At 38.4% G+C, this 27,940-nt stretch overlaps 1 protein-coding gene across 1 annotated transcript; it reads left to right on the top strand.

The window, feature by feature from the left end:
- Positions 1-27,940, top strand: LOC100891065 (parathyroid hormone/parathyroid hormone-related peptide receptor). The gene is made up of 8 exons (XM_030973814.1): positions 1-17; positions 5,358-5,541; positions 7,114-7,267; positions 11,727-11,787; positions 16,406-16,478; positions 19,884-19,969; positions 24,332-24,470; positions 26,259-27,940. Exons 1-8 carry the CDS (start codon positions 1-3, stop codon positions 26,907-26,909), a joined length of 1,365 nt encoding a protein of 454 aa, XP_030829674.1. The 3' UTR covers positions 26,910-27,940.

Below are 27,940 nucleotides of genomic sequence, written 5' to 3' on the forward strand. Positions count from 1 at the left end.
ATGGTAAAAGTGGTCGGGTAAGAATACGACCGAAGCATACCTGAGAATGATGAATGTTGCAAATTGTAGGTCATGCGATGCATACAAATAGAAATGGACGTAATGTCAGAAGGCTATTGAGGAAGAAAGTGTTATTTTGTTCACCATTTGGATAAAAGGCAGCTAGAAACGTTTTAACATTTCATATATATTTTCCCGCTAGGCTTATTTTTTTCTCTCGTCCCTCCCCGTTCCTTATAGGACGGGTGTGAGTGTGGATGTGTGTGTGCGTGTGTGCGTGTGCATGCGTGTGTGGGGAGGGCATACTACACAACAGTGAATGGTGTGGTTAAACGTCTTGATATTTGGATTCAAGTGTCTTGAACTTAACAAAGTAAGACACCCTATTCTTAGGAATGAAAAATAGGTAAAGATATATGACGGGGGTTACGTTAAAAAAGGAACACAGAATATAAAGTTCGTTTACACCTCAACATTGCGTATTGCTACACGAAACAACTCTTTCGTCAGATTAGAAACGTCTTGCTATCTATTTTTTGAGCGGGGGAAATCGCTACAGATAGAAGGCTACATAGGCAAATGGTAGACTTTTGCGCATTTTTCAAATATCTAGCCCCGCCCCTCCAATCCCCCCTGCATACAACCCACATTTCGCCAATAGGTTTTTAAGTGGTCAGCTAAAAATAATATGAATTGATTGGAATTGAGGCGAGGGGAGAAGTTACATACAGCCATGATGCATAAAGTTCAAGAGCATTGGCATGGTTATAGGAAGATTGAAAGGTCGATGAATTGGGTACGCCTACAGCAACACTTTAGATCTCTAGCCTGTTGATACAGGGCGACCGGACGACAGCAGAGAGGTGATGTGTCACTTCTAAAAGACGGACAATATTCCATAGGTTGTATAAGAAGAAGAAGAAAGCATCGATTGGTACAAGGAGCGTGTATACCTCAGTCACGCTTAATATGAGACCGATTACGACCGGATGGAGACCGAACATAACTTTACATTACCCCACATGGTGAAGAGTTTGTCGGTTTGGGGTTGGTCTCGAGTTGGTTTGGTGGTGTGAAAGACTGTGCTAAACTTTCATCATAGCTATCATGAGTTATTTAATATTTACATGCTAAAAATAATGAGACTTCTTTTGCTACCATTCTTTTTTATACCAATGAGTCAAGTCCAAACAGGTGGATTTACTAAACCTTGTTTTATAAAAAAAAATTGTTTCATTTTGTACGAAATTCTGTGCCCCTGTCACAGATCAAATAAACGAAACTAATCCCGCCATTAATTTGTTTCCGAAATGATGTTATATTCACTTGCTGATTTATTGAGAGAAATATGATAATTTTTCAACGGAATGAAGAGTTTCACAATAAGCGTTTTGAACATGTCATAGGCCAGTGGACACGATATAACCGCTTGAACCTACACTAAAGTTTGTATGTTTTTATGAATACAAGCCAAATGCCCTTTTGGCGAGGTAAGCTTCCCCGAGAATATCTTGCGTTAAAAGTTTACCTTAATTAATGTTAACGTAGGGTAGGATTTACCGTTGTGCATAAAGACGCTCTCGGTGAAGTTTCAAAAACTATAACATGTATAAGATGCAAATGTCACGCTCCATGGCCGCACTTCCCTTCAAAAACACTAGGTGTAATTTAAGCAAAAACATAGCTAGAATGCATCCATTATTTCTCTACTGTCAGCTACAAAACATTTTGTTAAATGGAAAGGGCGCCTTGATCATGCTAATGATTTCACAGAACTCTTGTTCACTAGGTGGCACTGATGTATGTCGTGTTCCCGGTCATGACGAGAAAACGCTAACCCCTTATTTTAGGCCTTTTCGTTCGAGTAATTGGAATGGCATAGCCCATGTAGACCATTAGTCAATCTGTAAAACATGTCTTTGTTTACGGACATGTTCACTTCCCTCGATACTAAGCAACTCTTTGCATAACGGCATGGGACAATGTTTTGATTCATTATTGCAGAAAGCCTTGCTGACGTCATAATGGGTGTTGATGACAAATCCGATCATATCATTTTAAAGGTTTTACATGACGTCTGAAATGTACTCTGAAAAAAGAAAAAAAGTAAAAAATTGCTTGTCGAACTTACCGTTCGAGTTTTGTTACAGCTTTGTCTGGAGCTAAATTGCCTTAAATTCGCGAATAATTTATATTTACATCATGGTACTGGAAGTATATACCATGATTCACTGTACGTAAACACATAATACGGTATTATACCTACAATTAGTATACAATTTGTCATTTCTAACAGATACATATTACATGACTTTATTTGGTCTATTCATGTATTCATGTATCCATCACGAATTTCCATCGCTAAAAGCAAGAACAATACAGACGAAACTTATGAAAACTAAACTGTGATACTTTGACAGTAATCTACTAATAACCCATCTCACAATAAGTTTCCACCTATTCCACTAATTGCACAAAGACTAGAGGCGTTATCAGCAAAGCGTCACCCTGTGGGAGACCCCCCTCCTGTTTTAAGGTTAACACAAAAATCACTATAGCTTACATGAGATATAAAGCAGCTTGGGCCGCCCAGATACAATCAACCCCCACCTCCATCTGGGGGTGTTTCACAAAGATCCTAGGTTGACCTTATCTCTAAGTTGGACTTAACAATAATTATGGAAAGCCGTTGGCATCTATGAGAATATTTTGTCAAAGTTATTTAAAAAAGCATAGCATGTTGATTCAAATCATTAATAGTTTCTTTTACCAACAGGGATTTCATGTTCTCGATGTGGAATTTATAAAAAATCTAAAATTCTTGAATGTTCGCTTTTAAATATATTTGATTTTAAGGCTACAAATGGCTCTCCATAATCTTTAAGTCCAACTTAGAGTTAAGTTCGACTTGGGATCTCTGTGAAACACCCCCCAGGGAAGGATTCTCTACCACTTTATGTTTTCAATTTCTGGATACCTACGCCATTGCTACTGGAGCATCATTAAGCCTGTTCCAAACGAAGATTCATTTGTCTGACGCAGTAATGCGTCAGTGACTGGTGCGATCTCTGACGCACCAAGTGAGATTGATATAGTACAAACTGTTAAAGGGAGTGTATCATGGCAAATACTGGTTAACGTCATCTACATTTTCTTTTAGACAACTGCACGTAAACGAATGGACTTGATTAACTGGGTCAGCGCGCGCTAAACTGGGTCAGCGCGCGGAAGCATTCGCGAAACAGACCGAAGTTCTCCTCACGCTTCGGTTTCGCAGTTGTTGCACGCACATGAATGCTGCGGTCGCGTCGTCCGTAGTCGTACCTGATTGGCCCCGAGTAGGCCCACGGGAAAGACACATAGTCTCGTCATGACACACTCCCTTTAATGCAAAATGAACAGTGTAAATGATTGCCTTGAAATACTGACGAGTAGACAATTTACCTTGACAGGCTTGATTAGTGAAGAACGCCATTGAAATGACGCATCCAAGCCGATTCCATAGTTATTTGATAAAACGCTCCCCTCAGTGCGGTTACAATGCGCTGCACACATTGCTCCACGCATTTGGGCTACTTTAGTGATAACATTTTTACTTTAATACAAGCTGGTGAGTCAATACAATCCAGTGTTTGTTAACAAACTAATTGGGAATTCCGAATTTCCTTCAATATTACCCCATTCACAGTGGCCTCAAACACCGCGACAGCAGCGAGACTGTCCCGCTGCTGTCGCGGTGTTGTCTTCAGTGTGAAGGCTCGGACCCGTTATAAACTATCGCGGGATAACACCGCCTCGCGATAACGCCGCGACAAACTATCGCTAGGTTCGCCTAGCTACAGCAGCGGGACAGTCCCGCTGCTGTCGCGGTGTTTACTCAGTGTGAAGGCTCGCCGCTATAACACCGCGACAAACACGTGTGATTTGTTTACTTACCTATCACTGACCTCTGTTCTCCAGCAATGGGGAACATAAAGTGAAATAGAAATAAAGTAACCAGTGGATTCAAATTGATTTTATTATTATGTAGATATTATAATTATCCAAATAAAAATATTTCACACTTCAAAAAATTAAAACATTCTGACTGGAAGCAATAAAAATGCTAGTTTTTTTAAAAAGTAATATGATAGTGTGTAAAGTACAGCTAGCGCGCGCAATTTCAAGCAATCGAAAACCCCGCGCTGAAGTATTTCCGGTCATATCGGGGTCACTCGCGGGTCATGAGCCATGCATACACGTGTTTGTTACGGAGGTAATAAAAATCACCCGCTGCAGCGTGAATGGGTACATGATATTTATCCCGCTGCTGCAGCGGGATAACTTTTCTACTGTGAATGCATTTGTAGCGGTGTTAAGGCCCGGTCACACAGCCCTCCACGGGCGTATCGCGGCCGAATCACGGCCAAAAATTTCTGCCCGTGAAGCAGACGCTGTTGGACGCTTTGAGGTCGCGATAAAGACGCGATACAGCCGTACTTTACCCGTCGTTACACGCGGTAAGAAATTCACACGCGGTTGGCCGCGCGAAAAAGTTTTGGGCTGCCCAAAAATTTAGACCGCGGGTAATCGCGGGCGGTACACGTGGAACACACGCGGTAAAGACGCGGTACAGATGTGGAACGAACGTGCTAGGACGTGCTACGGCCGCGGTTAAGACGTGGTTACACGCGGAATTGGACGCGAAATTTTAGCGGGTAATCGCGGGTGGAGCACGGTCATAGCACGTTTGTTCCGCGTCTGTACCGCGTTGTTATCACGTGCATTAGCGTGTGTACCGCGTGTAAGCGTGGTAGGCCGCGGTACCGCCGCGCTTTACCCGCGATAAGGACGCGGAACAGTCGCCGGCGTCTGTTCCGCGGGCATACCACGGGTAAACCGCGGGTAAGCCAATTTTGCACATTTTTCCACCACGGGCAACCGCGGGCAAAAAAAAATTGCGAAATTTTACCCGCGATACAGACGCGAAAGGCTGTGTGACCGGGCCTTTATGGCGGTGTCGCCGCTCCGCTACAACGCCGCTACAAATTTCAAAACCACTGTGAATGGGGTAGTGAACAAATGAAGCACTCTTCACATTAGTAGGAAACCAGGGGCCCGTTTCATAAAACGTTTTATCTATAACAAATGCTAAATTTATATGACAAATTTGCTCTTAGCCAATCACATGCCATGATTTCAGTAGCTTATAACAGTAACCTGTAACTTGTTATTGATATCAAGTTTCATGAAACGGGGCCCAGTTCCACAACAGCTGCAAACGATGGAAGACTTTCTCCTGCACGTTCTTAAATAGAGAGACGCGTGCAACGAGCATTACAGTATACTTACTTCCTTCTTTTTGTTCTTTCTTTCAGGAAGCTAAGGTGCACACGTAACATGATCCACATGCATCTCTTCATGTCGTTCATTCTCCGTGCCATCTTTGTCTTCATCCGGGACATCATTCAGGCCCAGAACGAAGCTGGCTTGCTCAAGTCCGAACTCCAGGCCGAGCTCCGAGCCGATTCCGGGAACGACTCGCTACCAGTAGATAGAGGGGTGAGATTCAAGTAGCAGTATATCATAATACAGTCAAACCTGTCTATAGCGACCGCCCAAAGGAAACACGAAAATTGGTCTTTGTTGATAGGTTCCTTTAGTACATGTTTCAATGAGAAACCATTTTCAAGGGAAACCAAAGAGGTGGTCGTTGTAGACAGGTGGTCACTATAAAAGCAGGTTTGATTGTACTTTGTGCTCTTCGCTCAAATCTTGCCATTTCACGCTATGATCTCAATTGTTGCAGTTCATTTCTAACCTCTTTACTATAAATTCTTTTCCCCTTTCATTCCCCTTCTTTCACTTCCTTCGTCTAATCCGAATCTCTTAAACTTTTGTAATTACATTGTCTTGTTTTATACAGGCAGACCCGGCCTAATGGGAACTTACGCCTTCATTGTGTTTATATGCTCTTCAAATTACTAATGTCTTAGCGCATGAATTTATTACTTTGACATTTTGTCATTACAAAAATAAGTAATGGAAGAAAATATACGTTACTTTAATCGAATGGAATACTTTGAAACTCGATTCTCTGCTGATTGCCCTTTCCCTGATAAAGAGAAGATAAATTGTATAAAGAAACTTAACTTTAAGCTCAATAATTATCAAAAGTAACAATGTTTATAGAATACTTTATAGCTAAAGCCGCCAAAGGGGATGGTTTATCATATATATTGACTAGCCATCTATTGTAATCTGTTCCTGACGAACGGTGATTTGTCTTTTTTTGTAACACGATTGCTAAGACTCTTGAAGAACCAACACAAGGCCAATTTCAAGACCCTATTGTTAACCCAACATAAATCACGTTCGGATTACGCAATAGGTCATAATTAAAGAGAAGGTTGAGTTCTGGGGAGAGGTGAAAAATAAATTGTGAGCGTTATCATTTGTATTATGCAAGTGTGGAAGGACATCAGTTAAAAAATATTCCCTGAAAAGCATGGCTCTTCAAATGCCTTAATATTCTAAATATGGCATGTAAAACATCGGGACGGATTTTTATGCCACATGTTCGTCTAGTCCCATATACATCTTTTTGTGTACAGCGCTTGTAACTCTACCAAGACTGGGCCAAATTTCTCATCATGTTGATGATTCCAGAACCTTGCAGTACACACCAATACGTATATGTTAGATGATCTACCTTTTCTGATCGATTCCACACCGTTTCTTTCACAATGCAATCGCCTGACCAGAACTCAACTTTATCCTTAATGTTCAAAAATATTTACATGTGACGGAAAAGGCTAATGAAATTGCCCGTATGTCGATTTCTCGATATACGGTATCTGCGATCGCCTTAAAGGCTTCACATTGATTTACCCAAAAGGTCATAAAGTTTTCCGTTAATACTCAACTCCAAAAGGTTTCATTTACTGTAAATCTACTCCTCCTTTCATTACATTGCCAAAACGTTGGCATTCTTCCTTCCCATAACAGTTCTTTTCAGAACTCTAGTTGTCGAAAGAATGACAACAGTCCAACACTTTCCTGTACATTTCTAGCTGTTCCATCATGCATACGAACAAGACTAACCGTGAACGATTTCCCCCCTTCAATTTCTAGAATCCGGGATGCAAGGTAGCCTTTACCCTGATCCAGTACTTTCTGGTGGCAAATTTTTACTGGCTGCTGGTAGAGGGCGTCTATCTCCACTCATTAATCACACTGGCAGTATTTTCAGAGAAGTCTATCTACAGATACATCGCGCTTGGATGGGGTGAGTTTTATGGCAAACATGTTATGCCAAAAATCATCGATGTCAAATGCATGGAAGTTTATGGCATTGAGTGCCGACCATATGAGTTGACTTCTTATTTCATACCTATGCTAAAAGACTGCTAAAACCTATCTGTAATAGCTCAACGATATGCTATTATAATGGAATTATACATGATTCGACTTTTGAATCACAATTGATTACCATATTTTGCAAGTAAAAATAAAATGTCTTCAATTTTGTTAATGATTGATTGTTTTATTCGTTAACTCACAGTAAAGATGCTCCGTATAGAGCCTTTATTGTCATTTTGATTGAGGGTTAGCATTTGTCTTGCTATGCCTCATGGTTGATATATTTTTGTTAGTAAAGAATTTTCAATTCAAGCAACATTATAAATCTTTACCTTCTTCACAATGCGTCATGGTAATGCAGTGCGATTGGAGATGTGCCATGGGAAAGCCTTGTTATGACGCAATGTCACATATTCAGACGTATTTATTCACTGTTTTTCCGAACCGAGAGTGAAATGAAAACGTAGCTTAAGAGTCTTGCGTGTATGTACGGGGCATTGACAATGACTATTCGTCAGACATCATGTCTGCATGTTTTTTATCAGTGCATTGTCTGCATAGGATTAGTTATATTTGTGATGCGATTTTGAGTACTTCATTCCGAAATCATTCATTTCATTTGCTCATGGGACTTAGTCTTAGAAAATGTTCTGCGAGACATGGTTTAAGTCGGCCATGTGAGTGTTATAGATACATGAATGTCAATATTTAAGAAGCCCAGGAGACGTAGAAGAGAGATGCAGACTTAAAGAGACAGAGACAGGAAGGGAATGAGTAAAAACACATGACAGAGGAACTTGAAAATAGATCTATAGATATATTGACATATAGATAAAAACATTGATAGGAAAATACAAAGAAACAAAATAGATGCATAGACAGAAAGAGACAGGTGGGAGAAAAGGAAAAGGGAGGAGAGACGGGAAGAAAAATAGATGAAGAGAGAGAGAGAGAGAGAGAGAGAGAGAGAGAGATGGAGGGAGATTGGGAGTCCGAGGTAGACAAATATAAAGGCAGGGGTAGGGATTGGGAGAAAGAAGGAAAGATAAATAAATAGAGATGTGAGAGAAAATGAGAGAATAGGACAGTGGCAAACAGTGAGGGAGAGAGAGAGAGAGAGAGAGAGAGATAGATATAGATATATAGAGAAAGAGAGAAAGAGAGAGAGAGAGAGAGAGAAAGGGAGAGAAAGATGAAGGCGAAAGAGAAAGAGGGGGGGGGGGGGGGGGTTAAAGAGACAGGACTTAGGACTTTGTCATTTAAAAACTTCAAATCCTTTCGATAGATTTATGTCACCGACTTCAGAATGACGATTGCACCGGATGTCTAGTTGATTTGATTTTTTAAACTCATGTCGATGTCGTTTAAAGGTACTATGTTCCATTTGGTAGCCAAATAAATGAAAAAGGTTAAATTTCAACGGCATTTGAAAGATACTACTAATTTAGAACTTCCCACAAAACGAAAGGGCTTGAAAATGTATTTTAGTGAGAAAATAACCAGCATTAGTTGTTAGATCGACTTCGGTGATTGCAATCAAATAAGTAATAGTCTGATTTTCAGACCCTAAGGCGTAAGGCGTCTTGTGCTGCGCAAAGATTCAATCAGTTTTTTTGGGGGGCCATTACAAGAAGTGGGTTATTGATGAAGACACATGATCATGTACCTTTACAGCTCATTTTATGTATGTTATTACCAAAGAAAACAAAAGAAGTCAGTACGTCACTCAATAGTGTCTGACAGTGAAGTCTAGAAAGTATACGGGTTTCCTTGCATAATTTGAATAATAGGACACTGCTAACGTAAAAATTTTAACAGATAGGACATACGTGACATATTAACAATTCCTGAAAAGTTCTACATAATTTGATGTTGGTTACAAATGGCACATAGTACCTTTAAAGTTCGCCAGTACGTTTTAAAATGTCCTCATTCTCTTCCTTCCCATGACGATCTACATTATTTACTGTTCTTGATTTAACGGCGTTTCCCTTTGCTATCGCATCCTGCCAGTTCTTATACATTAACTAAGAGGAGACGTGCTCATTAATCTGTATTGTCCGCTTACCCCTCCTTATTTTCTCATCAATCTCCTCCTGCGAGAGTATCATGGGAATTTCCTTTATAAGTCATCGCTTTCAGTACACCGTACGTCTTTCCAAAACCAGGGGCGCCACTGCGGTGGCTAAAAAGTGATAAACATCGCCCGGGAAGGGATCTGTAACCATCGCATTGTGCGATAAAGACCTCTTGGCGTTCAACTCCTAGCGTCGCAAACCATGTCCGTGCAATGTAAAAATACTTATCCATTAATAATGAGGATGAGTGAAGAAAAAGGGCTGCAGAATAACAGAGTTTTACGGGAATGCAGAGAAATTCAATTCCAAAATGAAAATCAGGAATTCTAAATCGCTTGTAAATCCTGACTGACGTTGCATTGCCCGAGGATAGGTTTATCGACAGCATCCAATATCTTCCATTTTGAATTTATAAGAAAGCCCTTAAAATTGTCTTTTTTCGAATATGATGCTACAATCTCTTATTGAATGCCTACAATGGACTATGCTGAAAGTGGAATTTTATCCATCAGGATAGAGAAGGCACCGGGTAAGGGAATCGCAAGTTCTTTTATTACCCTTTTGTTATCTTCATGTACGCCGCCGCGAGTCTCAGAAAGCGATCTGGAACTGTGGTACAGACATAGGAACATAATCAACGTAATAATAGGCAAACGACTCTTTTAGAGAAGACATTTTTTAAAGCAGTTGGTTAAATGAAGCTTTAAAACCTTATTAAATAGAGTATTTAGGTTTTTGGACGAAGGTTCACTTAATATTGAATTCAATTTGATTCTGTTACCAAGATTCCAAGAATAACCATTAATAAATAGAAATCGACACTTGACACATTAGTTTCCCTTTTTGGTCTGATTAGCTCGGGCTAATCAGACAAAGAGGGCTATCAACTTGACAGAATCATTGGTTTTCGAACATTATTACGATGTCGGCAGCGTATGGTTCAAAATAAATAGTTCAAATGGTTCAAAAATTCAACATTGTATAATGTAGACACATTGATTAAGTAGGCTGCGTCGTTCGCGTAGCCGCATCACTATGTTGGGTTGGGGGCATGCTAATTCTAGTTCATCCCACTATTTTTAACATCGCATCCATCATCATCAGTATTCAGAGCGGATGGTGAGTGAACTATTCAGGTGAGGCGATTGGGGGGGGGGGGGGGGTCGGATCTTAGAATGCTCGTTCTTCTACAAAATGTCTACCACCATCCTGGTCACATTTTTTTTGTCTCTTACAGGTTCATAGTAGGCCTTAAAGGGATCGTTTAACAATGTTAAATCTGAGATGCACGGCCCTACGTTTTATCGGTGTCTGTGATATGGTGTTATATTGAAGCCCTACAAAAATTGCGCTTCAAATTGATCAAGAAGTGCCTCAACAAAGTAAAAACATTGAGTGACCGGTTTTACCATACTCATTTTACCCAATAGACTGTAGTGTTATGAAAACCGTTTGGCAAACGCAAAATTTGATTTCGATTTTCAATCATAAATATCTTGATAATCAGACAGGCGAGGATCTAAGACAAAATTACCGGATCCCTTTAAGCCAAGCAGGCGTTCTCTTAAATGTCTGTAATGTCGGAAGATTGGGTTTCTTGTTGCGTCTTTTTGATCGCGTCTTATCCTGCGCTTGTCAATTATGTACGCCAATAATTCGACGCAATTTTTGTACAGTTCAATCGCCATAATTTTGTGCGATGTTACCCTCATACGACTGGAGCGGTATTCGACGCAATCTTGCGTCAGGTAAATGATGTGCAACGGGCATTCAAACCCTTTTCCATATGCAATTATCATACTCGATGCAATTCCTGTACTTTTCAAACACAATCATTTTGTGCGATGTTACCCTCTGACGACTTGAGCGATATTTGACGCAGTCTTGCGTCAGGTAAATAACGCGGCTTGACGCCTCGTGTGCAACGGGCATTCTTACCCCTTTTCATATGTAATACTCATACTCAACGCAATTCTTGTACTTTTCAATCACTATCATTTTGTGCGATGTTTCCCTCATACGACTGGAGCGGAATTTGACGCCTCGTGTGCAACAGGCATTTTAACCCTTTTTCCATATTGAATACTCATCATCAATAACCCGCTAACTTCATGACCTTGCAATCTTGAAGCGTTCTAATACTTTTGGCAAGCAGTAAAAACACAACACCAAACAAGCAAAAACAACAATGATGGAAAAGCTGCTTATGTGATAACCTTCTAAAACATTTTGATAAACTGCATTTCTTGTATCTCTTTTCATAACATTGATTAATTTGGTGACTCTATTTCTGATGTTTTTTTTCAGGTTGCCCTGCATTTGTGGTGGTCCCATGGGCAATAGTGCGATCGTTCAAAGAGTCATCGGGGTAAGTTTATCCTTTTTGGCGCCATGTTGCTGAAACAATGCCTACGCACCACGAGCCTCATGTGACATGTAGTTTTCTGGCACAAACCATTGGCAGTTGTAATGATTATCCGAGTGTCTGAGCTAGGAGACTAGATAGAGACCAAAGTCCATAGGCCCTGCACTGTAGATGATCCAGACCATCTGTCACGGACAGGGACTAATGGAGTTAGGCTATGTTCAAGATTTTATGTAAAACATGTCTATATTTCAAATTAGAGTCTGTGCATGTAGAATAAGTCTCATAATCGGATCAGCGTGCTGCTATTTTCAAGAACAATTTTTCTCTTGGTTGTGCTAACATTAGTTCTGAACATTTCTATGGAAATGTTGCTTATTCTAATGCATACTTGCTCCAGAAAAATATTGATCCATCATTCATAACGCAAACTGCAACATAATCTTCCTAGAAGCATTTTAAGGACATTGCAAATATATTCTTTCGCGGACGTTAATGATAATGAATAAGCGTATTACCAGCTTTAAAGAGAAGGTTGAGTTCTGGGAAGAGGTGAAACATAATTTGGGAGCGTTATCATTGTTATTATGCAAGTGTGGAAGAACATCAGAAAATGTTCCCTGTAAAGCGTGGCTCTTCAAATGCCTTAATATTCTAAATATGGCATGTAACATCATACAAATCGGGACGGATTTTTATGCCACATGTTCGTGTAGTCCCGTATACATCTTTTCGGTACAGTGCTTGTAAATTTACCAATACAAGGCCAAATGTGTTATCATTTTGATGATTCCAAAACCTTGCAGTACACACCAATACTTATAAGCTAGATGATCAACTTTTTCTGATCGATTCCACACCGTTTCTTTCACAATGCAATCGCATGACCAGAACTCAACTTTATCTTTAAAGCCCCTCATAAGTGTTGGGAGCCAAAACATTATGGCAACATTTCACTTGAATTGTATCATAATGTGGAAGGGGTGTCATTTAATACACACGTCTGCAAAGATTCCCCCCCCCCCCAAAAAAAAAGAAAAAAAAAATTGTTTGAAGACAAATATTGATCACGTTATAGATAATTTGGATTTTCTGTCGTACGCAGAAAACCTGAAATTTGTATTATTCGACTTCAAACACATTTGTTTTGTAAATCCTTGCAGAAATGTGTCTTAAATGCCATTCTTTAAACAAATATTTTGATACAATTTAAGTTAATTTTGCCATCAAATGTGTGGGGCTCCCAACACGTTAGAGGGGTTTTAACGACAAACACGTGAAGGTATATTCCAGGTAGCAAATGAACCTGACGAATAGAAATCGATAAAAGCGAATCAAAGTAAGAAAATAAGAAACACCATGGAGCCCATGCATTTCTTTTAGCGTGTAATATTATAGTTTGATAGTAACTATCAACGAACATGTACTATCACAATCAATGACCCGATGTTTAAGACTCGTCCGATCGTTACGAAAATCGACTTTACACAACTCGACCCTCGTTACAGAGAAGGTCACATTTCTTCTCTGTGACCACCAATGACTTCATTTCTTTGGTGAAGGGTATCACAGTGAATACACCCTTTAAAGGATAATCCACTCATCACATATAGTGTTTGACGATCGGTAACACTGCCCCCGACCGGATTCTGCTTTATTATGTACCGCATATCACTTGAGAATTAGCAATTTCTGTGAATGAACTGCATTGGATCCTTCGGCTGATGGAGAGACTTGCTACCCGAACCCGTGTCCTCAGACCACCCTTACTCGATGTCTTGCCTTTACTAATAAAATCGAAGAAAACATGCATTTCAACCTCGACGGGCGTGGTATTTATTGGGATTAGGAGGGAAGCAATAAGCGTAACGAAACACCGTCATCAATTACGTTATCTTAAACAGAGAATTCCCTCGATTCCGTAGTTGACATCAAATGAGGCTTTCCTATGCATTCCCCATGGTGTAGCGAGGGTAAAGTAAATGAGGCGCTGGAATTAAGGAGGGTGGGGGAAGGGGCATCGATCTAACTTGGAGGACGTAATGTGAGTTAACAAGGCCACCGAAAAGGGGAGCGTCTAGGAGGGAATCTATTTCATGCCCCCTCCGCCCCTTCTCTCTGCGTCCCTTGTAATTACGCCACTGACTCTCATTATTGTACCCAAGCATTTTAGTGATACATTGCATTTTGCGGGGCAGTATGAGTCTGCCATGATAATGCATGGTGAGAACGAGGCTCAGAACAATTCCATGAAAACAATTATTTTTGACAAAGCACCCAAGAAAATCCCTTTTTGGGTAATACTGAAGAAATAAAAGTGAGAGGAAACACATATATCGTTCATCAAGCTCGCTACATATTCAGATAAACATTCTTCATTAAAATCTAAAAAAAAGGCAGCTGATATATCTGATTAAACCGAATAACGATATTGCTTAATCTGGCCACAAAGAAGAAACCCTATATACATGGAAAGCTGCACACAGAGAGCACAGTGCATTATCACATAAGCTTTCCCGTTGTATAACAAGTTTGGAAAATGCATTCGACTCTAATACATTTTGTTACAATGTATGAAGCACTGTGGTAAGTAAGTATATACATTGTGGCAAATGTGGTCACAGTGAGGATTTAGTCCATATTTACAAAGTGCTAACGCATGTTACGCTGTTCACGCTCTTCCATATGTTTTCACTAATGTTTTGGCACTAAGTTTTTTTTTTAAGGTAAGGACACGTATATAGTTTCATGTTGTTTGAGACGATCAGGATGTTAGTGTGGGCATGGAATTATGGGGAGGGTTTTTATGAAGGGTTTGAAATCTGACGCGAGATCCGATAAATACGCAAGCATGGTTCTTTTATAGTTAGGTCAATAACATAGTATTCCACATTGTTTAAATTTTCGTGAGCAAGAGTGTTCAGAAATTGTCGTTGATCGACAATGTTCCAAAGTGTTTCGGTTGTCATACCGTGAAGAAGGAAGAAAAAAAAGGCGTTAACATTTGTTTCATCTCTCTCTTTGACAACATTTTCTAACACTGTATCACGCATTGTGACAAACGCTGATTAGACTTTAAACATTGTACGTAGGAGGTTCAGGGAGCTCCTTGATTGTTCATGCCTGTTGCCCTCTCTGTGGCCATATTGTTTCGAATCGTATTCTACAGTTTGAATACTATATGAATACAATGTTTTATACATTCTCTTCAATATGAAATATGTCCAATCTCCTTTGTGGTCTAAGTTTGGTTTGTACAAATTTTGGCGTTTGTTGTCGACAGAGTACTTTACACTTTACCACACACCATACAGTGCTCTCACATTAACTGTTGACACTGTTTTCAAATGTTGGTGTATGTGAGTGCCTGATTTCGACACAGTGTTTTCTCCATCATTAGTCCTATAGCTGAAAAAAACAACGTAATACCAACAACCACAACAACAACAACAAAATCAAAGAAAAATACACAGAATAACTAACATACACACACGCATACACTCACACGTATCCGAACACGCACCCACACCAACCCACATACATAGCCAACGAAATACGCCTGCGTCTCCAATCTTTCCAAACGTAGAGCAAGCGATACTTTCCAAGTTTCTCGGCTAACCAAGGTTATGAGAAGCTTTGATAAACAGGATACACGATTTCACTTGTCTTCTCTGAAGCTATTACCTTTACAATCAATCACCGTTATGTCCACTTATCCAGCAAGTAACATGAAGCAATGCTATTAGACAATATGCCTTTCTTGCACATAAATGCATACATTTTGACCGAAATAGAGAGGTGTTATATATATATAGGATTTTGAGAACCGGTTTGCCATACCTTTTCTTTGTCTACTTTAAGCCTGCGGATGACGGTCCTTTTTTTTCTTCTTCACCTTATCGTCTTTTATGACAAGATAGAAACACAACTACCACTATTAACAGCAGCAACCCCCAGCAACCCCCTCCCCCAAGACTACATTTATTGTTACTACTACTGCTACTGCTACTACACTACTACTACTACTACTACTACTACTACTACTACTACTACTTCTACTACTACTACTACTACTACTTCTACTACTACTACTACTACTTCTACTACTACTACAACTAGGTTTACTATTACTACTACTACTTCTACTACTACTGCTACTGCTACTGTACTACTACTACTACTACTACTACTACTACTTCTACTACTACTATTACTACTACTACAACTAGGTTTACTACTACTACTATTATTACTACTACTACTTCTACTACTACTACTACTACTACTACTACTACTACTACTACTACTACTACTAGTGCTTATACTACTTCTACTACTAATGAATTATTATCCTAGATTCAAATTAATGCCTATACCTTGAAAACCAAATGGAGATGGACATTGACCTTATTACACAGCGAACATTAACGGCACATTGATTTACGGGCAATCATGTGTCTACAATCAAATCATATAAGTAATTTTATTCCATCACATACTTCATCCATTGGTAAATTGCCTTGACAGATACGAACCCGAACACATCATGCTTTTTCCCCTATGTTCTTTTTATTAAGTTCTTGTCTAAGTTGATAACATTCATTTCATTTTATCTATGTAGGTGTTGGTGGAACGATGTCACGCGAGATTCAAGTTACTGGATAATCAAGGCACCCGTCATGATATCTGTTATCGTAAGTACATTATCTAATACAAAAGCAATTTAGCTTTGAACCACGACATATGTCCCTCAGGGATGGTTTAACAATGTTAAATCTGAGATGCACGGCCCTACGTGTTATCAGTGTTTGTGAAATGATGTTATATTGAAGCCCTAAAAATCGCGCTTCAAAATGATCAAGAAGTGCCTCAAAAAATAAAAACCTTTGAGTGACCGGTTTTACCATACTCGTTTTCCCCAAAAGACTGTAGTTTTATGAAAACCGTTTGGTAAATGCTAAATTTGATTTTGATTTTCAATAATAAATATCTTGATAATCAGACAGGCGATCGGCTTGTAAAAGTCATAGGGTTCCTGACTGACCTAAAGGTTTATAATTATCATTGCAGCATGAGCTAAATCAAGGATTTCTTTAAAGGATCTAAGACAAAGTTACCGTACTCTTTAAGGTGTAATATTGAACCCCATAGGGTACAACTTCTAATGTTATTAGATTTTATCATATATTTTAGATGTGTACCCTAAAACTTGTGCTATCGAATCTGAAACGTACTGTTTAACCTTTTGGCATGGTTATATATTAAGTAATTAGAGCGTTTTTCTTTGTCTTGTAATGTAAAAATAACCACTGCTGATGGTTTAGTATATAGGGGCTCAAAGGTATTTTGAACAATAATAATATTTATTCCCATCACCTTACAAAAGTTTTTTTCAAATTGTCACGTACACTGGTTTAAAAAAAAAAGGGGGGGGGGAGTCTTACAATAATAATAATATTGGATATTTATATAGCGAACATATCCACCCTGCAAGGTGCTCAAAGCGCTTCAATATTACCCCGGCTCTGCTAGGCTACCGATTTCGGTGCTCACAGCATTCAAGGAATTCCTTCCTACCGGTTCCTTCACCTACTTCACCTAGGTGGAGTGTGGCGAATGTAGATCAATGTCTTGATAAAGGACATTGTTGCCGCGGCTGGATTCGAGCCGCGGACCTTGAGGTCGACAGTCCGACGATGTATCTACTTGTCCACGACACCAATGTGAATGAAATGTAAATCGTCAAGGTCACTGGTTAGGGATAGGGTGTAGGAAAGGGAGAGGGGGCTATCATATGCTTTTCTTGTCCCGTATCCTGATTTATGAATCCGACTTGTGGAAACTTCGGTCCAAAACTACGTTAAACATTTACGTTTGGATGTTTACAAACAGAAATACGTTCTCTTTTTCATTGAACTTTTCATCCTTTGTATAACGTCCTGCATAGGTAGTAATATGATAATGTCATGGCCTCATATTTCTATCTCCGGAGACCAAGTGACATATTGTTCCTTCTTTATATGAATCCAGAGCAAGGCGCAACAATAATCAATAACGATCTCATATAAACATCCGGGGGCCTTTGATATTTCAGTATTTTAGAGCCAGAAATCTTTTATTCTCGGAATTTTACTAATAACTTTATATTACAAAAGAGTAAACATGTTGATTTCCTCGCTTAAAAACACATAACATATAGCGAAGTTATGACAGTTGCAATGTTTACACTGTTTAACATGACTACTGTAACATTATATTTTGTCAACATCTTGCGGCAAATGTTGAGAAAATGTAAAGCACACCTAAAGCCTTTGGCGATTTTGTGGACAAGGATTTGTGACGATCATGTTATCGTCTTTTTATTCATAGTATTCTGAAACAAATATAGTTGTTCTGTTTATCATATTGCCTTTTTCAGTGCACGATGCAAACAAATAGTGTGCTTTTTTCCCACCTTTATTCTATTTGAGTTTTTAGAGGAAGGAATAGCTAGAGGTAAGCTTTATTTGGAGTATACACGATTACTCCTGTCTGAGTGACATACATTACATTTCATTCTTTTACAGGATTTACCCTGCAATTTAGATTTTTTAAAATTTTGTTATATGTTGTTGTTTTTCTTCGGTACGTTATTATACAGTGCGTCCCAGATAAAACGAAACCGAGAATTATCGATGTTTTATCATAACTTAATCACAATTATAATTAATAAATAAATGACACATATTTGGAAAGCTTAGATCCTCTTCCTTCATTTGATCTAACTGATATTAATGCGTATTTCACGCATGAGTGATTAAAATCAATTTGAAGAGAGAAAAACAAAAAGTCATTTGGTGGACGATATCTGAATTTTTAACAGAAAATCACATTTCTAGAAAGTTGAGTTTCTGCCCTTTCATATGACACCTCAATCTGGAAAAATGAGCTAGGAATAACAAAGTTCTGTTTGTTTAAAGTAGTGCTTGCATTTCCATAATTTGATTAAACGAATTCGTTTTCACTGGCTGCCTGCCGTATCAACAAACGAAATTAAAAAAAGACTTATCTCTGTTTCGTTGACAATCAGCCGTAGACGAAAGACTTCATGCATGGCTGATTGCATGGGCGTCAATCCTTACGTAATACCTATTGTTCAGGGGGGGGGGGGTGAATGAATAGATCATCCCCCTGAACAATAGGTATCAATTACAGATCTACGCCTATGGCTGATTGTCAACGAAACGGAGTTAAGTCTTTGGTCAATTCTGCTTTTTGCTACGGCAGGCAGCCAGTGAAAACGAATTTGTTTGCTAAAATTATGAAAATGTAAGGGTTACTTTAAACAAACAGAACTTTGTAATTCCTTATTCATTTTTCCTGATTGAAGTATCATATGAAAGGGCAGAAACTCAACTTTCTAGAAATGTGATTTTCTCTTTGAAATTCACTTACCGCCCGCCAAACGACTTTTCGGTTTCCTCTCTTCAAATTGATTTTAATCACTCATGCGTGAAATATGCATCATAATGAGTTGCATCAAATGTAAGAGGAGGATCTAAGCTTTTCAAATATGTGTCATTTATCAATTATAAATGTCATTGAGTTATGATAAAACATCGATAATTCTCGGTTTCGTTTTTTCTGGGACGCACTGTACATGTAGGTCAACAGTTAACACGGTATCGTTTCGTTTGAACTAAACATTTTTCGACCTTTAATAACAATCAAATATAGACATTGCAAAGTTAGTCCACGAGTCCATTTTTTTAAATTCATTGTTGTTTATTTTCTTGCTTACATGCTAAAAGAAATCGTATAATTAAACCAAAATGACTAAGAGATACATAATAACGTATGAGAGTGTAGAGTTTAAAATTTAAGTTGAAAAATGATACTCAGATTTGATAGCAGTTATATTATAATCATTGTGTGAATACTTTTAAACTTGTTTTTATTATTATTATTGGTTTTAAATTGTTCTATTATTATCATTATTAGTATTATTATTATAATTATTGTTATTATTATTATTATTATCATCATTATTATTATTATTGTGTTCCATGCCTCTCTGAAGTTACCTAAAATTTCCCTTTTTTGTTTTCTTTCTATTGCAGGTGAATTTCGTTCTGTTTCTCCACATATTGTGTGTCTTGGCCACTAAGCTGAGAGCAAGTAACGCAGCTGAGGCAAGAACGTACAGGTAGCATTCTGTTGTTCGCATGGCCTGCAAACTCACTCGCATCATACACCTCTTAAACTCAATCACACTCTACAGGCACTTTACATATGAAACGCATCTTGTTATACGTAAACTATGATGTGATATCTGTCTCTTCATATCATGTCGTTTGTACTCGATACATCTTCCGTAGCGATGCAGGGACGCGGAGGCATTTAGTATTCGGATTCGCAGGAATCAATCCTGCACCCTAAAGGAGACAGCGTTTCTCCTTACCCCCCATAGACAATAAAGCCATTTAGTCATGATTATTCACGTACAGTCGTCTTTTTATCTGGTTGGCATGCTGGTCAACCTTTCCAAATAGGAACTTTTAGATTCTGCACGACGAGAACGTGGACTGCCCTTTTAAGGCAATGTGACGTCACTGCCAGTGCCTTAAAAGGACGTCACATTGTCTTAAAAGGGCAGTCCACGTTCTCGTCGTGCAGAATCTAAAAGTTCCTTATATTATTCTTGCCTGAACCCCTGCATGAAACAAGCACTGATATGCATTAAAATAGCAGTGCCATTGGGGCAAACCTAGTGAGTATTACTACATTTGCAGTTGAGAAATGTAGCAGTGATGTTGTTGTCAACAAGGGTTTTTCCCTCTATCAATCTATTATCCACTTTATTATTCATCGGTACCTTGGATACGTCTTGTTCAGATGTCGAAATCTAGTGTAATTGCATACGATTTAAAAGTGAGTTCCTGAAAGATGTTTAAGGCCAAATAAAAAAAGATCCCAAGTCGGTAACGTCATTTTCAGATGTCGAAAGCTAGTTTGATTACAAAAACGTTAAAAATGATGTCCTGAAAGATCTTTAAGGCCAAATAAAAAAGGATTCCAAGTCGGTAACGTCATTTTCAGATGTCGAAAGCTAGTTTGATTACAAAAACGTTAAACATGATGTCCTGAAAGATTTTTAAAGAGACTTGGTAACATTGTTCAAGGTTGATGAAAAAAATTGCTTAATTTTTGTATAAAATGTTACTTACTATATTCCTTCTACTATACTAACCCTCTGACATGCAAAAAATCCTGAACAAATTCTCAAATCACAAAGATATCTATGGTTTTCTTTGAAGGCGTCGATGTGAGGCACCCTCTAACAGTGATTAACAGTAAATTCTCCCAACCATTTTTGAATTTTCCCAACGGTTTTTCCATGAGAAAAATACATAAAAACAGGCTATAAAAATCTGTCAACACTTAATTGTCTGGAATGGAATGTAGAGCCATTTTATTACTTTGTGACGATTTACATTCACCTAAAATGTAATTAAATTGTCCTTGTCTTGATGCTGAACAGGCTTTGACAAGTAGCAGAATAGAAGTAGAATAATATAGTTGGGAGAATTAAGGAATCGATCAGATCAGTTTTTCCCAATTTGTACCATGAATAATGATCCGTTTTCACTCAAATTTTCAGATTATCTTTAATTGTACATCTAGCATTGAAGTCACTACCTTAGCACCACTATCTCTCATCTGAACAATGTTACACAGTCCCTTTAAGGCCAAATAAAAAAGGATTCCAAGTCGGTAACGTCATTTTCAGATGTCGAAAGCTAGTTTGATTGCATAAACGTTAAAAATAGTGTGCTGAAAGATATCTATTAGGGCTAAAAATCCCAAGTTACTCGTCTGAACTTCCTGCAAATGAGGGGAGGGGATTCTATATAAATGTATTTGATATAACATTTTTGTCCACTACCTTGAATTGCAAGGGGGTCAATTTTTTACATAAATTTGTATAAATTGCGTTTAATTTGCATATGCAAAGGAGTTAAAGCAAGGCGGAATTGATCTTTTAAAATATTTTTCATCTAGCAATTCAAAAGCCCCCAAATTCTTCTTTATTATTTCAGAATAAAAATGTCAAATAACAAAACTAAAAATCTCTTCTAATTTCGTAGATAAAGTGTAAACAAATTCAATTTTCTCGAGGTCAATATTTCATGTCATGCCTATGCTCGGGGTATTGTGAAGGTAATATCATGTTTGCATGTCCGACTGCAGCATGGGGTATACATGACTATACTATGTTCGAGTAAATGGAAGCTTGGTGTTTCTTAGTGCCTTGTCCATGTTTTCCGATTTCTCCATCATTTCTTAGTCTATAATCCGACTTTATTTCAATACAAACATGGAATGAAGCGAATGGTAACTGTTGACTTAAAATGTATGCGTAGTTATGAGGGTTAATCCTGCGTTATATTTTAAATGTTGAAATCGCGCATGCACAAATAATAGGATATTCAGAAGAGAACGAAATTATATTGATACCTGAGACCCCTGAAGTAGAACGTGGCATGTTGCATCGTAAGAATCAGAAAAAGCTTTTTAAATAGCATTTTCCACCTCTTTGCATAAACATGATGAAGGTACATCAGTACGGAGAGAGTTTTCAGTCATAAATCCGATTTTCAAAACTTGTTTTTGAAGGATTCAACGCGAAATAAAAAGATGTGACTGAAAGAGGTTTTGTAAGTAGGGGTAACCGTCGATCCATCTTTGTATGGGGAGGAGGCCAACACAAAAATAATCGGATTTTCTCTCCCTCTCTCTCTCTCTCTCTCTCTCTGTGTCTCTCTCTCTCTCCCTCTCTCTACTCCTCCTTACATTCCCCCTTTTGAATTTATCACAAGGGATGTTTTTTTATTAAAATGGTCCTGCTTTGGAATTTGTCTGATTTTTGAAGGCATGGTTTAAAGAAAATAACAACTTAAAAATTAAATTCTCAGATAATCAATGTATCCCCAAATCCTAAGGTCTCCTTGAATATAATACAAGTAAAAAAAGTAGAAAATAACATATAATAATAATAATAGCCTAATAGTCCACTCCAAATTTTATTAAACCGAAACCTATGACTAAAGCTGTTCGCAAAGAACAATCTACAGTTTACTCACGATTACTTCATCGTGACTCGGGCACAACAGTTTTAAACCTTTTCATGACTCATTTACAGCTACTCGCTCTCCAGGTTGTCTTGAGTAACACATCAAGGCTCCATGATTAGATTAAAGGTCAATTTTGATTCTTCAAATTGAACGAATTTCCACGGCCCATTACCAATAGCATATATTAGACACCTTGGTGATTCCTATCTGCAGTAACAGGGGGAACAAAAAGGTCGTTTCATTAATAATTGTTTTCACCCCAAGCATGATGATAAAAGTGTTTTAATAACCAGGTCATACCATCATCTTTGTTTTGAATATTAAGTCACGCTTAACAATGATACAGGGTAAGGCCAGATTATTCATTTTTTGCAAGCAAAAGGAAGGGAGGCTGAATGGCTTGTCCATGAGGACAGTTTTTTTGGGGAGGGAGGGGGTGTCCTCCCGTATAGTGTATTTCTTTCCGATCGGTACATGTGCCACCCCCCCCCCCCCCACTATCATCAACATGAATCAACGCCGCCATCACTTTTCCCTTCCCCTTTCTGATTATGATCGGCAAGTTTGTCTTCAGTATCCTACTTTGTCTGGTTTGGGTAATTTGTGTCTTTTCATGTTTAAATACATGTCTTATTTATTCTCCCTCTTCTAATCGCTTAGACCTGTACATGCTTATTGATCCTACGTTTAAATTTTTTCCAAAATAATTATACGACAAAAACGGTATGAAAACAAGCATAATCAGCATGTTTATTGTTATCGTGATGATATTTTACAACCATATTACCTGCATGTCTGATGCACACTTATTATTATTATTCAACTCTTTCTTAAATGCTGAGATGAGTGAAAGAAGAAAACTTAGAGAGACGGCATGACGATAGTTTGAAATTAATTGGTCAAACCATGTGGATGCTAAGATCACCGAATCTTTATTAGTCTCAGATTTGTAAATTGGTCATTCGCTTTTCAGATATTGGGGGATAACTCTCATATCGGTTGTACGGTAAAATATGGAGTTATTTCATTATTTCTCAGTAACTTTTTTCCTCTTGGCTGTTCAAAAATGATATCATGCGTGAGTGTGACCTCATACGTTCCTGATTGATGAGAAGTAATCCTGTTTGGCTTTGAAATGTTTAGTAATTATATTAAAATTTTGAAGCAAGTTTATGTTGGAAATTTTCCCGATATTGTCACCCATTCACATGTATATTACCCATTTGCTAAGATGAAAATTCTATGTGACTGGTTAGGGATCTCAATACAAAAAAAAAAAAAAAAAAAAAAAAAAAATTAAATTTGTTTTTGTCCGATTTCGTGTTTGAAACTTTCACGAATGGATTTCTCTGAATTTTCTTTTTTTTTCTTTCAAGGCAAGCATTTCCTTTCAAGATTTTGAAATTCTTTTCCATTTATTTTCTTACTACCAGTAAATTGGCCAAGTCGACGCTGATTTTGATTCCGCTGTTTGGAGTGTATTACATCATCACTGTTGGGATGCATTTTTCGAACGATACCACGATGGTCTATATCAGAATGTACTTCGAACTCATTCTTTCACCATTCCAGGTACGTAAAAAGACAATCATTTCAGAGGAAAGGTTGTTTTCTTTCACTCGTTATTCTCCTTTATTTACGTATACTGCCATCTGCGGCTCACAATGCCCCGATGTATTGACAGCCATGTCCCACAATGCATCTTCAACTGCACGTAATGCGTGTGATGATGCTTGGGTACGAGAGCCGAAAATCGCTCTACCTACGCCTTCACCGAAAGATGGCGCAATTGAAAATATATTACAACAGTGGTAGCATTGTCGGTAAAATACCATGCCTTAAAAAAAATAAAAAAATATCAAAGTACATAATTATGTTATGAGTATACTGAACATGATCTAACAGACTTAAGTTCAGCGCCATTGCATTGACGTATTACCTGTTTTAAACAAGGTCGGACTATGTAATACTGTTTGAAGTCAATGTTATGTTTGCATATTTCAGAAGGTGATGCAAAAGACCATTGAAATTGCCTCATCTAGATCTTTAAGGTCTTCGTGATGGCATTACTAAATACAATTAAACATCAGGATTTTGACATGTATTGCAATCGCAAACCCAGGAACTTGTGTAGGGTATGCATGACAAAATGTGCTTATTACGAACTCAATGTTGACGAGAGCAGTCCTGAACAGGGGGGGGGGGGGCAAAATATAAAGGTAGAGAGGGAGTGAGAACGGGAGAGAATCGGAGGGAAATGGCATGGTCAATGATGACATACAAAACAAAAGATTATGAAAACATGTCATATAGGATTTAAAGCAATCATTTTGATAAAGATATAAATATAATTAATGGTATTACTTTTATTCAGACTCTTTTATTCAAACTTTGTTCACAGGTCACACATGATCAAAAGATTGCAAAAGTTATCTAAAATAAGCACAATGGCGAAAATGAATAAATACGGTTGTCATCATACTTTGGAAATACCTGTATAAGTGTACGTATAAGGAAAGGAGTCAATTTTTAAAATTAGTCTATAAATGCTTTTAAATGCTCCGTATATTTTGTGAATTCGATTAGCAAGCTCTCATTTGGCGTTTTAATTCAATAGCCACGAGACACTGACCTCTGGCTTAGCTTTTCTATAGTGAATAAAATAGATTTAAAATAGTTCTTAGCGTTTATTTGCGGTCCGATTTCTTCATCTGTAACTAGATCATTTCGACAGGGGCAAACGAAAGGCTCAAAACCGGGTGGTGCCGGAAGGCCGCCCCTGTTCAATCGGCCCTTTAATTGAATCCCTTTGAGAGTAATTGTTTTAATGAGTTTCAATGAATTGACGTTGGGACGCTTGGAGGGGGCTGAATACAAATGAATGGGATGAAATTCCCGAAAAAGTAAACTCCTGGATACACATTGATTGGAAATGGTTAGAGGTCATTGCTTTTAAAATACACCCATACTGTATACTGACTTGGGGGGGGGGGGGGGGGGGGGGAGGGGTAAAGGCTTTTATGGATATCAAAATGAAAATTTACGGCCAACCAAGGACACATTCATATGTCCTCAGTCCAGATACATTTTTTATTGCATTTTCTTTCATTTTCTTATCTTCTGTTTTATAACAATTTTATTTACTTAACCTTACCATTATAAAAAAAAACATTACCACAAAATCGAATTATAAAACAATGAAGGCTCAGGTAGGAAAATTGCTTTCATTACATTGGAGTAATTATATTAGTTTCAACAACATTTTTAAAACAGACGCTTTCGAATCTGAATGGTGTAGGAGTGTTAGTCTTTCCTAATGAGGCATTTCTTCTTGGTCTTTTTAAAATGTTTATATTGCAGGGTTTTCTCTTAGCGATCCTTTACTGTTTCATGAACGGAGAAGTGAAAAACGAGGTCAAGCGAAAATGGCGTCTCCATCTTTTGAACAGAACTCTGAGCACCCATAGAACATTGCGAAGCTGTCAGTCACGCTCATCGTGTTCGACACCGCCTCGGAAAGATTCGATGAAGAACCATTCCGTGTTTGAAACCAGCATCGGGCGCTCGACGATCGGCGAACGATTCTTCGCGCTGAAGAAACAGTTCTCGCGAGGCGATTCGTCCAATGGTCACGTGGGAAATGGCTCCCTAGGCAACAGCATCGCGATACCTGACCCCACTGAGCCGAGACCGACGCCTGATGGCGCTGCAGATCGGAGCAACATGTATGATCACCATCCACCCGACTTCGATGACCTCGAGAACGACGTCGAGGTGAATGAGAAAACCAAGATTGATATCAAGATCGAGGAGGCTTCGGATGACACTCCAAACAGTGATCGCGATGAGAGGATCCTCTTAGAGGATGGAACTGAAGAGAAAAGCGATGTTTTTGAGGATGATGAGGAGGAATGCGATTGCGATATGGCTTGCAGTGAAGGCCACACCAAACACGATGTCAATGATAGTGATTCAAGACAAATATTCAGTAACATTGAGACCGAAGTCTGAACTCAGCGTCTCTGAGGCCCGGACTCAACATTGTACAAAAATGATTTGAACTTTCGTCAACGTTTCTCATGACAAAAAAAGAGATCTTTCATTACATTTTACAAAAATTATGTACTATATTGACGTAATGTTTCTTGAATCGACGCTTAATACCACGATGCTTTTTTAACTTTTGCAAATATTTTGCTCCTTCTGAAGTAAATCTGACACAATTAATGATTGTTTCAGAACAGAGAGTTTTTACGCTGTCCCATTTTCTCCTTGAAAACGAGCTCTAGGCTGATGTTAGGTGGAGTAGGGTGGAGCAGCATCGTCAGTCACCGGAAGTGAGATTTAATTGCCTGAATTCACGAAGGAGATTTAAATTCAACCCGTGGTTTGAATCTTCATTTACATAACCCATGGTCTAAAATTAGCGAATCTCATCGCGTACACATTCAGAGGTCCAATATTAGAAGTCTCAGACCATTAGTTATGTAAATGAAGATTGAAACCATGGGTTAAATTTAAACCTTCTTCGTGAATTCGGGCAATTCATGAGTCTGGAATACTTAAATAACACATAGAATAACAGAAATAGTGTACATGTATCCTCCAGCCCTAGACATATTAAAGCAGTTTCACCGAGAGCCGGTTAGTGTAAAACACTCTTTCAGAGCAGACTAAATGGAGTAGATAGAGTATAGACTTCAAGCTTCAGAGGGCGCCCTGTCACCATGTCACGCATGGGAACATAGTCAAGGAGGCGAGTGTCATTTACTCTGGCTTTGAAAATACCGGGGTAAAATACATGAAAACAAACTGACCGTAATTTATATTCACAGTGTACCATTTATTTTCCTTGGGATAAGGTGTGAACTTTGATTTGCGAGAAATGTTGGTTTGCTTGCCACCTGATTCGAGGGGGTTTACTTTCAAAGTTTTACAATTGAAGTTGACTTCGTAGGTAGATTACATATCCCATAGTGTTTTGTAGTAAAAGGGAGGACAGCTTTTCCAGGGTGGTGGTGGTGGTGGACTGGTGGTGCAGC

This window comes from Strongylocentrotus purpuratus, unplaced genomic scaffold (genome assembly GCF_000002235.5).
Source record: "Strongylocentrotus purpuratus isolate Spur 01 unplaced genomic scaffold, Spur_5.0 spur5_contig_866, whole genome shotgun sequence".
Classification (NCBI taxonomy): Eukaryota; Metazoa; Echinodermata; class Echinoidea; order Camarodonta; family Strongylocentrotidae; genus Strongylocentrotus; species Strongylocentrotus purpuratus.

Bases quoted from the DNA above. Each gene is read 5' to 3' on its own strand.
- LOC100891065 (XM_030973814.1), top strand. The intron at 5,542-7,113 runs GTGAGATTCAAG...TTCAATTTCTAG, and splicing joins CGCTACCAGTAGATAGAGGG to AATCCGGGATGCAAGGTAGC. The intron at 24,471-26,258 runs GTACGTAAAAAG...TTTATATTGCAG, and splicing joins TCATTCTTTCACCATTCCAG to GGTTTTCTCTTAGCGATCCT.